The sequence below is a fragment of the Mandrillus leucophaeus genome, unplaced genomic scaffold (genome assembly GCF_000951045.1).
Source record: "Mandrillus leucophaeus isolate KB7577 unplaced genomic scaffold, Mleu.le_1.0 Scaffold10, whole genome shotgun sequence".
NCBI classification, from domain to species: Eukaryota; Metazoa; Chordata; class Mammalia; order Primates; family Cercopithecidae; genus Mandrillus; species Mandrillus leucophaeus.
In genome coordinates this window covers 1,664,023-1,676,571 of record NW_012098098.1, presented here as the reverse complement: position 1 = coordinate 1,676,571, position 12,549 = coordinate 1,664,023, and the positions used below count along the sequence as shown (strand labels likewise).

The 12,549-nt window shown below is 51.8% G+C and overlaps 1 protein-coding gene and 1 pseudogene across 3 annotated transcripts in view; both read right to left on the bottom strand.

Moving 5' to 3' along the window:
- Window positions 1-1,356: 1,356 nt before the first annotated feature.
- LOC105533755 lies at window positions 1,357-6,751 on the bottom strand (annotated as a pseudogene). The gene is made up of 2 exons (XR_001005165.1): window positions 4,660-6,751; window positions 1,357-3,237 (listed from the first exon to the last, which is right to left on the bottom strand). The product of XR_001005165.1 is annotated as an uncharacterized LOC105533755 (transcript).
- Window positions 6,708-12,549, bottom strand: part of KLHL36 (kelch-like family member 36) — a 17,750-nt gene continuing 11,908 nt past the window's right edge. Inside the window, exons 3-5 of one of the 2 annotated variants that reach the window (XM_011971403.1) lie at window positions 11,073-12,146; window positions 9,098-9,255; window positions 6,708-7,440 (exon numbers count right to left, since the gene is read on the bottom strand). In XM_011971403.1, coding sequence (XP_011826793.1) covers window positions 6,885-7,440; window positions 9,098-9,255; window positions 11,073-12,146 — 1,788 coding nt within the window. In that variant the 3' untranslated portion in view covers window positions 6,708-6,884. The remainder of the gene's footprint in view (window positions 7,441-9,097; window positions 9,256-11,072; window positions 12,147-12,549) is intronic. The other variant, XM_011971412.1, reaches the window with a different exon arrangement.

The following is a 12,549-nucleotide window of genomic DNA, read 5'->3' as shown; positions in this document are numbered from 1 at the left end:
GCTGGAATTACAGGTGCGAGCCATTGCACCCAGCTCCTCCCGTGGTTTGCAGACAGGGTTCCAGGGTCAGGGAGGAGACACAGCTGACACCTCTCGCAGGGCCAGCAACCTGAACCTGGGGGACTCTTTCTGATGGCCTCAAGGGGTGAAATGCAGCAAACCTGAGTCCCTGACTTCCCAGGAGGTGCTGGAAGAAGCCACGTGGCCTCTGCTCATTACACCTGTCACGTTTGCTCTGGGAGCCTTTGGCTGCCACGTAAGAAATCTAGGTGAGGTCAAGTGAAGAGACCAGAGAGAGCAAGACCAAAGTGAACAAGGAGAAAAAGAGAGAGAAAGAGATTGGGGGGCGGGGAAGAGAAGGGGAAGTGAGAAGGCAGGGAGAGAGAAGAAAGGGAGAGGGAGATGCTAGAGGAGCTGTGTGTTCTCACTCACGCCTTCAAGAGCCACTACCTGTCCATGACCATGTGACCGTGCAGGAGCCTCAGTGGAGAGCCTCTGAGCCAAGCCCAGTCAACCCGCAGAGTCATCTGCAGTGATAAATATTGTTGGGAGCTGTGGCTTGGGGTTTGTTACTTCACAATAAATCACCTTCTCGTGGGCCTTCTTCCCTTCCTCGTGACATTCTGGCTTCCAGGGGACCACCTCTCCACCCTACCTGTGTCCAAGTCCTTGTCTAAGGTTCTGCATTGAAGAGAACCCAAACCAAGGCAACGACTGACTGGCTGGGGGGTGTTGGGGAAGACAATTCAGTTGGGGTAAGGTAATTAACCTGAGCTTAGGATTCTTCACCTGGAAAATCGGGAGACTATCAACCTAACCTGAGATGCTTCTGAAGCGGATGCGAAAGAATCCAGGTGAGGAAGTCAGCACCTGGCAGTGGGTCCTGTTTGGGGCTCACTGGCTCAGAGGCAAATTCTAACCGTTACCTTACCAGGTGTTATGGCTGCGTAGGTACCCCTCCTACACCCTCCCGATGCTGACCTGCCGAAGGGACAAGGAAAGGGTGCACAGCCGTGCCTTGGCTTGTCTGCTGGTGGCCTTGCAAAACCCCAGCAAGACAGGGAAGCACCCGAAGGAAAACAGAGCTGGTTCTTATAGTATAGTGATTGCATTTTTTCTGATAAAGATAGCACACCTTTTGTCATAAGCTGTTTTCCTTGGTTTCTGTGTTTCTTTTCTAATCAAATTACCCCAGTTGACACACATTTAAGCAAATAGTTTCATTTCAGGTCACGGGGACTTAGCGCTGCAATCAAGGATCTGAATGAAATTCCTGGCAAAATACAGTAATTAGACACACAATGAAAGCAGAATTGAAATGTCCCAGCCTCCCCACAACACTAAAAGGAAGTCTGGTTAATTTCCAAATTATATTTAGGATCAACATGCAAGGGGTTCTTTTTCATACGGGCAGAGAAATTAGGACCAGAGATCATTACAATAACCACACAAGACTAGGAATGTAATTATAAAATAAACCATACCCTAGCAAGCAAATTATTTTAATGTGTTTCAAGAATTGAATACTCTGTATGGAATTAAAAACAGAGAAAAAAGCAACGTGCAGAAAATTAATTAAAAAGAGTTAAGACACAGAAACTTCGAATGTCATAAAATTACAAATACAAAAGCAACAAATTAAAAAACATACACAATTGCAGATTTCAGTAACATCAGTAGCCAGAACATACCCAATGAATCACTTAATCATCAAATATCTCGCTGATTTTGAAAGGGGGCTAGTGGTTGATGACTTAACCTCAATCAATCCAAAGGACAGGACTCTTTCCTTACATTACAAGCAATCTGTAAAGATGGCTTTAAGTAACTGAGAAAAGGTGGAGCGTCTTTTCTCAAAGGAAATAGACAAGGAAGGCGTTATCCGCTCTGCCCTCCCCCCAACTACCGAAATGTGTACATTCATTCAACTCTGGTAACTTAGGCAACCAAAGGACAATTTCTTTTCTTTTGTTTTTTTGAGACAGAGTCTTACTCTTGTCACCCAGGCTGGAGTGCAGTGGTGCAATCTCGGCTCACTGTAACCTCTGCCTCCTGGGTTCAAGTGATTCTCCTGCCTCAGCCTCCCGAAGAGCTGAGATTACAGGCGACCACGACTGTCTAATTTTTGTATTTTAGGAGAGACGGGGTTTCACCATGTTGGTCAGGATGGTCTCGAACTCTTGGCCTCAGGTGATCCGCCCCCCTTGGCCTCCCAAAGTGCTGGGATTACAGGTGTGAGCCACCGCGCCCAGCCCCAAAGGACAATTTCTTGAGACCCCCACACACCTTCAGAACCACACATTCTATTCATGTTAAAAACAACAAGAAATTAACAACCTCTAAAGCTAAGGACAATGATTCTGTAAAGTGCAAGAATGGTTCATTGTTTCTGCTTTTGTGGATTTCATGTTAACAATACTTTAAAAGAAAGGGTGGACGGGAGTAAACCAGGACCCCAGTCATATATTTGATCAAGAAATGACCCGTATGGCAAAGGTGAGACGTGGACCGGCCCTCAGGTGTCTCTCCAACTCTGTGCACACCACTGAGGTAGGAGCTCTGGAAGAAATGCAGACCCTCTCAAGGGAGTTAAGGTTTCCTCTTGGCAAATCAGCTGGGGGCCTGAGACAGTCATACCCATGGGCTGCGTGCAACTTTGCATGCAGCTTCACGAAATTCTAGAGCTGCATCGCATCAGTGACGGAGAAGGGCAAGATCCAAGACAAAGCCATACGAGGCGAGGTCCTGGTGCTGACCACTGGCCATCTGTTGTCCAGCACAAATCAAGGGGCCGGAGGAAGGGGATGAGGTGGAAAACCCCCGTCAGGCATTCTATAAAACAGTTATTAGCAAATTGTATCAAAAAGTATCAAAACATTTCAAAAAACTCTAAAAATTGCCAGGCTTGGCAGATGCGCAGGACAGGGTCTCCAAGTGCCCGTGGCGCTGCCCTATATTCCAGGCATTTATCCTGGAGGCCAGGATGCCACCCTTCCCCCTCCCCTCCCCTCCCGGGCACTCAGAATCCATAGAGACACCAGGGGGTCCAAACCTTATCTGCAGCTGCCCCGCCAGGTTTGGGACAAGTGGACAGGGTTCCAACCACGAGCTCTGAGAGCCGCAAGGCCCATGAGATGCTGCTGCACCATGGAGGACCAGGGTGAGGGATGAAGGTCGGTGCTCTACAGCGGATGTTGGGGGGTATGGCAGGGGTCCCCTCACTTCCCACATTGCTGCAAGTCACTGAACGATCACTTGGCTTAGGGGTCGAGGTACACTGAACCACAGGTGAACACACCTGAGCTCACAAAGTAGGACCCTGGACCTCAGAGGATGGACCCCACTTCCCCTCAGCATTTGGGTGCCCATCTCAAAGCTGAATATCCTGTAGGTATAAATACACATGTGGTTCTGCTCAGAGCAAGGTCTGAAGTCCCACTTGATAGCCTCAATAAAATGGTAGAACAATGAAAATACCAATTGCGTGCTAAGTACAGTCAGTTGATAAAATAGTCTCTGTGCATTTTAAACAGCAGGAAGTTTGCTATAAGCAACAGGGTTCATCAGCTTTCTACTCCCTCCCTTCTATTATTATAATACAGTTATGTCTTAAGCAAACAGCTTTCCAACTTGGGTGATGACCAAACTCCAAACTTACAACTAACACGAAGTTACAACTCTAATTCTTTAGAAATGAGAAAAGTTCAAACCTCAATAGAAGCCTGCCATGCTTATTTTGAAATATTGAAAAAAAAAAAAAGATCCAGGTGCCTTCAAAATTCAAGCAGAACAGCTTGAAACACTTGACAGTTTAACATGATGACACATATGGCCGTTTCCATCTCAACATGGCAGCCTGCAAGCACCTGTGCCTTTGTCACTAGTTTAAAACCCCACTGTTGTGAGGTTCAAATGGCCACCGCATAGGTACAGCCCAAACTCTGCCCATTTGAGTTAAAAACCATGTTTTTCTTTTGAGACAGGGTCTCACTCTGTCACCCAGGTTAGAGTGCAGTGGTGTGACCATAGCTCACTGCAGCCTCAACCTCCCAGGCTCAGGTGATTCTCCCACCTCAGCCTCCCAAGTAGCTGGGACTACTGCATGCCCCACCATCCCTGGCTAATCTTTTGTAGTTTTTTTGTAGAGATGGGTTTTTGCCATGTTGCCCGGGCGCGGTCTCTTTCATTTTCAGTTAGACTGCACAGAAGGGTGAATTTTCAACTTAAAAAGACAAGTAACAAAAACCTGGCCCAGGTACCGCCACTGGGCACTCTTGTGCCCATCCACTGACCCCAAACAAGCTCAAAAACCTTTCTTGTCACAGTGTAGCCACCATCAAATATTAGAAATTGGCTCACAAGATGAAACTTGTTTATCCTCCCTTCAAAGGAGTGCTCCCAACCTTAGTAACATTAGATTTTAAGCCATGTAAATTACAAAACCACCTTAATAGTATCGGGAGAGACATCACAAAATATTAGGCGCAGGATGTCGTATGTAACTCACGAGGCACAAGAAAATCAGAATAGAGGCCAGTAGCTCACACATTTCCAGGGACAAGTCCCAGAAGCAAAACGTAAAAGAGCTGGCTTAGGCTAAAAACCAATGGCTCTCCTCTCCCCAAGGTCAAAGCTCTCCCACTCCCCAAATCAGAGTCTATGTGCTCTCCCCAACCTGCCCCAAGATTCAGGCCAAACTGCCCATTTGTTCATGACCCAGGCTGAGCTGGGGAAAACAGCCCACGTACAGCCCACGTACACCCCACGTACACCACACGCTAGCTTCTGAGGGGTCTACAAGCAATAAAACCTTTCCCAGAATAGGAAGGGGGTAAGCTATCCCAAAGTTGGCAGAAGTTCTGCAAAACATGTTTTGTGGGGGTCTGGGACCAGGTATGAGAGAAAAGAGTTTTAGGCTCAAAGAAGTTTGGAAATGCTGGGTTGAGACTTCTCAGAGCCTTTCACACACCGGAATGCTGCAGAGCTCCAAGAACTGTCCAGCCTGTTGGTCTGTTTGTTTGCATGCCTTGCAGAACCTCTCAACAGTCTGTAAGCCTCCCGGGACTTCACATGCAAATAACTAGCTAGCTAAATATGCAGACTACCCTCCTCACCAACCACGGAGGGCAGGAACCAGTTCCTTGGCAGGAACTTGAAGCTTTCAGTCCCCAAAATGCTCTCCTCTCTCCTGGAAGGCTACAGAAACAGACCAGTGAGAACCACAGTAAACTCTGAAGGGAAGAGAAAGGAGGTGCAGCAAAGCAGCAGCAGAAATGAAAATAAAAGTTAACTAAGGTTTGTTTTCCTAGTCTAATATCAATCTTAACACACTGATCCTCACCCACTCGAGCAGCCGAGAGCCCTCTTAAAGGGCACGCGACGTCGAGACCTGCTCTCGGAACTGTCTGCAGGAAGACTGGCGTTAGACTAGGGTTTGCGATTAAGCACATCGTGAAGTTTACTGATCTCTGCCGTCAGATCTTGGGTGAGGTACAGCTCATTCATGCCTTCCTTGGCTCATGCTTAAAGCCCATCACACTCCTATCCTCCCATAGTTCTGTGCATTTCTCATCCGCTCGGGCAGCTAGGAGCCCTCTTAAAGGGCAAGTGACCCTGATACCTGCTCTAGGAACTGTTGGCAGGAGTCAGTGCAGGCCAGCTCCGCATCCTGCAGGGGATGCCATCCAGGTATGAACAGCTCAGAGGCTGAATGGCCCTATCACCCGGGAGGAGCCTGGAGGGTATTCCATCTAACCCGGTGGCTAAAGCCGGGGGGAGGGGGGATGAGGGAACACATGGATTTGTTCGATAATTTTCCCAGCAGCACAAAACTCCTTAGAAGCAGAAAACTGGGGCAGGACCTGGCATGGGAGTCAGGGAGACCTCCACTGCCTTCTCAGGGATCCACACGTTGTCCTCTGAGCAGGAGCTTTCAACAGCTCCTCAAGATAGAGTCATAGAGAACAACGGCAAATTCCATAGCACTCGCTTTTTCTTTCCTGATAAACAAACAGATTTGGGAGCTGAGTACATCAGCAATATAAAAGACAGTGGGTTCAGAAAAGAAAAGGAAAAAAAATGCACAAATTACAGAAAAATATTCATAACGAGCTTCACACCTTTTTTCGTTTTTGGTTACCTGTAATGTTTTACAATTCAAGAAGGTTTCCAATGAGGAAAGATGGAATTATTCAGAAACAACGTTCACCGGATACGGAGAACAGCTCCCCAGTAGGAAGTCACCACGTCTCACCCGACAGTCCAGCGAGCTGCGTGGCCCCTGGTCACTCACTCATTCACCCTCGTGGGGGTCTCTGTGCAGTCATTTATAAAACAAACACATTCGACCTTGCCAGTCATTCCCAGATGTGGCTGAAGCCCAGAATTCCAAGAACCAGTTAAAATACAGTTTCTGGGCACCACCTCATCCCCGTTCCTGGTGGTTTTGGATTCCATAATTCTGAGCGGGGCTCAGGAATCTGTATTCTTAAAAGCTCAGCCAGGTTTGGGGAGGCTTGGACTAGGTGATCTAAGAGATCCCTTTGAGGCCCCAAGCTTCACTACAGAAATTTCTGTGTAACCCCCATGCCAGCTACTCTCAGGGAGACGGTTAGCAAGGACCCATGAGGAATTGTAACATGGGGCAAAGAACTGCAAAGATACAAGGGGTTGCTCACTGCCTGGGTTAGTTATTCGAGCAAGATATGTAAAGTTACAGAGAGTATTTAATTGGTTACTGTGATATCATAGAAATACCAAGAATCATAAAAGTAAAAAAAGCTGCTAAGTTGTACATAATGTTTCCGGAATACTAAGAAGTTGCTGCTGGTCTACAGAGCCCTGGGATATGATGGTGAGGATGGTCCCAGGAGGCGCAGCTGGGGTCACTGGCCCCGGTCCTGGTGCCTCTTGCCTTTGCCTTTCTTCTTTTTGTCCTCTGGCCTCGGCTCCAGGGCGCAGACACAGGCGGACCCGCCAGCGATGGCCTTGGGCAGGTCGACGCCCCTGCTCCACTTGTCGGCCTCTCGGTCGTACACCTGCACGGTCTTGGAGAAGGCGGTGTTCTCCCAGCTGTAGCCGCCCAGGATGTAGATGCGGCCCTCCCACACCGCCACGCCCGACTCGCTGTTGGCGTGCAGCAGCGGCGCCACGCGGGTCCACTGGTTGCACTGCGGGCTGTAGGCCTCCACGCCCAGCACGTCGAAGCGCTCCATGGATTCAATGTTGTCGTCGCTGCCCCCGATGGAGTAGATGCTGTCGCCCAGGCTGCACATGCTGTGCCAGCCGCGCGCCGTGGTCATGGGCCGCCGCTCCTCCCACACGTCTGTCCGGTGGTCATAGCACAGCAGGTTCTTGCGGTAGGGGCCGATTTGGTAGTCGTGGCCCCCAGAGATGTACACGAAGTCTTTGTAGATGGTGCCCGCGTGGCCGTACGTGAACCTGCAGGGTCGACGGGCGGAGACAGAGAGAGAGCTCAGGGCTGTGCCAGGCTTACCCTCCCCGAGCCAGGGAACAGCCTGCCGTCTTAGGGAGCCATGAGGATTTAAGAACACAGGCAGTGGGCACCCCACGAACACTCTATAGACAGCAGACGTCATTAGCAAAGAAATGGCGGGCAGGGCGGGGAAGCGGACAGCTTTGCAGTCAGGCCGCCTGGGCCAGAACCCAGCTCCACTCTCTCTGAATCTCCCTTGCCCCATCTGGGAAATGGGAATAATCACAGGACCATCACCCCTTTCACGATGGCTGGAAATGACTAGAGCAATGAGCCAGCAGGCACACACGCACCCAATGAATCGCACATCAAAGAGGAATAAGGACATACAGTCCAATTCTAACTGCGCTGGCACTCAGGAAAAGTTTTGCTTAAAACCGTAGAGACAGCAAAATCAGTGGCTGCCAGGGGCTGTGGGGAGAGGGGAGGGAGGGATGGACAGGGCGCGCACAGAGGGGGTTTAGGGCAGTGAAATGATTCTGTGTGAGGCTGTAATGGTGGATTCATGTTGCTTTGTGTTCTTCAAAATCCACAGAACTGTGCCAGGAAGTGGGAACCCTGACGTAAACCAGGGCCTTTAGTGAATAAGAAAGGATCAATATGGCCAGGTGCAGTGGCTCACGCCTGCAATCCCAGCGCTTTGTGAGGCCTAGGCAGGTGGATCACTTGAGGCCAGAAGTTCGAGACCAGCCTGGCGAACATGGCGAAATCCTGTCTCCGCTAAAAATACAAAAATTAGCTCAGCGTGGTGGCGGGCGCCTGCAGTCCTAGCTACTCAGGAGGCTGAGGTAGGAGAATTGCTTGAGCTCAGGAGGCGGAGATTGCAGTGAGTTGAGACTGTGCCACTGCACTCCAGTCTGGGCGACAGAGAGAGACTCCGTCTTAGAAAAACAAAAACGCGAGTGCTTATCCCGCACACTTCTAACTCTTGGGGACACCTGGATGTATTCCACAGCAAAGACTGGTTCAGAAAGTGCACTGCTGGGAATGGCAACAGGGAACTGGTGGAAAAAATGGTGTGCACCTGCTGCTAATCCCATGGAGATAATAAACGCTCGATACATGCACACCGGAAGGCAGGTGAGACTGAAGAGGGTGAGGCGGCCACCCTGGGCACTCCCTGCATGCGGGCGCAGGTTTTCCGAGCAGCACCGCATCGGCTCTGCAAACAGTGCTGTGGGGTGGGTACGATTATCGTCTCCCTCTACAGATGAGGAACTAAAGGCTGAGCGGGGTGAAGACCCGTGCTTGCGCCTTAGATCTAGCAGATACCCCCATCTCTTCGAGCTCCTCTTGCCCAAGCTCAGGGAGATCCTCAGGTCAGGCCCTCACCCTCTGAAACTCAGCGACTGCACAGACTCAGCCACGGAGGGATGTCCGTCGTGGCGGCAGAGCTGACCCTTGCCCTAAGTCTGGAACCGGAGCCCGGACTGTGCTCCACCACGCCCTCTGCCCCTCACGGTGTACCCACTCTTCCTGACAAGCCAGAAGATTTCGCTCGTGGAATTGGAGGCCACATGCCCAGAAAGTGAGGCACGTGGACTGAACTATGTCCCATAAAAACATCCCATTTGGAGAGCCTTCCACCAAATCCCAGATCACCTCGGCAAGCCCGCCACATAGGACCAGGAGTCGGTCTTCGGACTGTATGTCTCTACCGAAGAGAGTGCTCCGTTCTCATTCCGGCCGCCGACGGCCACCAGCATGTCTTCGATGGAAGCAAGGTAGAAATCCACACGGCGCTGGTTCATGGAGGCCACCTGTGGAGGTGAGATGCCTGTACCTTCCCTTCCCCGAACCCGGGACAGCATCAACATCTGGCGCTGCATTTCCCAAATGTGTCTGCGGAACACACGGTCCCAGAGAATGTTTGGGAAAGGGAACTGCACCTGAATAAAGGGGGCTTCTTCAGGCGGGAGCTCTGAGCCCCTGAGGTTTCCCCAAGACGCTCTGAATCCCCAAAAGTGGGATGGAGACGCTCTGAACCCCCACACTTGTCTGGTCATATGGTCAGCCTCGTGGACGGGAACTCTGTGGGTCATGGATCAGAATTGCTGATCTAGTGGCTTTCTGAAATAAAAATTCATCTTTCCCCTCCCGGCATCAGATCTGTAAAGTTAGTGCTGCTCTGCCACTCTGTGTTAACAGAGCAGGATGTGGCATTCGACAGGAAATTAAACAGAAGAGGCCGGGTGCAGTGGCTCACGCCCGTAATCCCGGCACTTTGGGAGGCCGAGGTGGATGGATCACCTGAGGTCACGGAGTTCGAGACCAGCCTGGCCAACAGGGTGAAACCCTGTCTCTACTAAAAATATAAAAATTAGGCAGGCGTGGTGGCGGGCATCTGTAATTCCAGGTACTCGGTAGGTTGAGGCACCAGAATTGTTTGAACCTGGAAGGCGGAGGTTGTAATGAGCCTACTGTGCCACTGCACTCCAGCCTGGGCAACGGAACAACTCTGTCTCAAAAATAAATAAATAAATAAAAGTAGAAACTTTTTTTTTTTTAAACGAATCCAAGCCAAACACACAGGGAGCAAGAACAAGTCCCCGCGGGGGGCGAGGTTCAGGCCGCCACTGCTGCCAGGCCTCGGGGAGGAGGGTCCAAAGCCAGGGACTCTGTCCAGTGGTGAGACTTCGACCTTGGAGGGCGGTCTCAGATTTCTGAGAGTAAAATCAAAAGGTCAGCTGGAGTCCATTCTGACTGTGTTTTGAGCTAAGAACAGCACTGAGTTGGGCGCGACGCTGAGGTGTGAGAATAAAGGCTGACACAACTGTCCCGGGGGAGCGGGTGGCTGGAGAGTGCTCCCAGCAGAAAGGAGACACCTTCCCTATGCCAGGGGCTTGCCAATCAACATGAGCTACTGCACTCCCTGTCCCCCATGTATTCCCAGAAGGGGAATCCAAAATGTGGAGAAGACAAGAATCTAAAATATCCTAGCTATGACTTAGGCAGGCTGGGATGAGACCTCAGGTCTGACATCAAGGCCCACGCTCTTCCCAGAATCAGGCCACAATGCGTGCCCAAGGGCCAGGTGTGAGCCCTGGTGGCCTCCTTAAACTATCTCCCAAAATGCTTGCAGAGGAGCCCCCCAGAGACTCCAGGACCCGGGGACCTTGAACCACGGATCAAACATCTAGACCCATGCTACTGTCCAACAGAGTAGCCACGCCTCGTGTGGCCACACACACTTGCACACCAATCAGGTGAAGTGAAATGAAATTGAAAATTGGCTTCTTCAGTCGCACTGGCCACATTTCAAGCGCTCAGTCGCCACATGTGGCTGTGGCTACCGTATGGGGAAGTACAGACACAGACCCTTCCATCTGCACAGAAAGCCCCACCAGGCAGCGCAGCTCTGAACCACGACGGACCCCTCGAAGGGGGTGGGTCAGCGCTCCCTCTCCCTGTCCAGGGTGTAGGCCCACGGTATGCTGCTTGCCATTTTATCGTCACACCTCATTCAGAAGCAGGATAGTGGCTGTCAAGGCCCCAGAGAGGTAAGGAAAGTCAAGGCTAGGTTAAGGAAACCGAGAGAGTCCTCAAGAGAAAAGAAATAATCCGGCTTTAATCTCACCTTGATCCACTGTTTACAGCGGGGGTCATACCTATAAAGAAGATTGGAGGCCGCGTCCCCTCCGTTGTCCCGTGAGAAGCTGCCGCCGGCGATGAAGATGAAGCCCCCCAGCACCGCGACACAGTGGTGGCTCCGCCGGGCGGGCAGCGGCGTCTCTTTGACCCACTGCTCGCTCTTGGCGTCCAGGTAGCAGGTGTCGTCACTGAGCTCCAGACACCGCTCGGAGACCTCGCCGCCCACGAACAGCAGGCGCTCCTGGTTGGTGCGCAGCGCCGTGCGCTTGGTCTGCATGACGGGCTGGGCCGCCAGGTTGTTGTGGTAGCGCACGGCCTCCTCGATGAAGCCCTCGCAGTTGGCCTCCTTGGGCAGCAGCGAGCACACGGCTGGCTTGACGCGGTGCAGCAGGTCGTTCTTGGGGATGAGCGGGAAGTGGATGTTCTCCAGCACCTGGCGGGCGTGGGCCTCGCGCTCGGGCTGCTGCGTCAGCCACTGCAGGGCGGCCTGCAGGAGGTCGTGCTCACACTCCCGCTGCACCTCGCTGCTGCTCAGGTAGACACACAGCTTCTGCATGGAGACGTTCTGCAGGAAGTCGGGCGTGAAGGACAGCGTGCCGAAGTGGTTCAGGATGAAGCCATCGATGAAGGCGTCAAGCCGCTTGAGGCTGTAGATGGAGGCCAGCTCCTGCAGGTACAGGTAGTTGTCCTCGCTCACCTCCTGCTCCAGGTACTCACAGCAGAAGTCTACCACCGTCCAGATCTGCAGCAGGTGGGCCGTCTCCAGGACGTAGTCAATGTTGCCACCATCCAGCACCAGCTCCCCTCCGTACAGGAAGTCCACCACGGCCTTGAGCCCGATGTAGGAGGCGCCGATCAGCTCCACCTCCTTCTGGAAAGCTTCCCGCATGCCAATGGTGAACATGGAGTTGAAGTAGTCGCTGCACACGGCCAGCAGGTTGCGGTGGGCTGGCACACGCTGCTCATCGGCCACCAGGACAATGTCGCAGAAGAGGCCGCGGAGTCGCTGCTCGTTCAGCCGCTGCAGCACCGTGCTTGAGTGGTCGGCCCAGCGGTATACCTGGCCAGAGAAGACACATCAGAAACGGCAGAGCAGCCTGCTCAGCCCTGGTCCAACCCAGTGGGTCCTGACCAGTATTTTCAACAAAATGAAATTGAAGAAAACAAGAAATAAAATGCTGCATCAGAGGGCATTGCAGGAAGTACAGGTGTTTCTTTTTTTTTTTTTTTGAGACGGAGTCTGGCTCTGTCGCCCAGGCGGCAGTGCAGTAGTGCAATCTCGGTTCACTGCAAGCTCACTCCGCCTCCCGGGTTCATGCCATTCTCCTGCCTCAGCCTCTTGAGTAGCTGGGACTACAGGCGCCCGCCACCACGCCCGGCTAATTTTTTTGTATTTTTAGTAGAGACGGGGTTTCACTGTGTTAGCCAGGATGGTCTCAATCTCCTGACCTCGTGATCCGCCC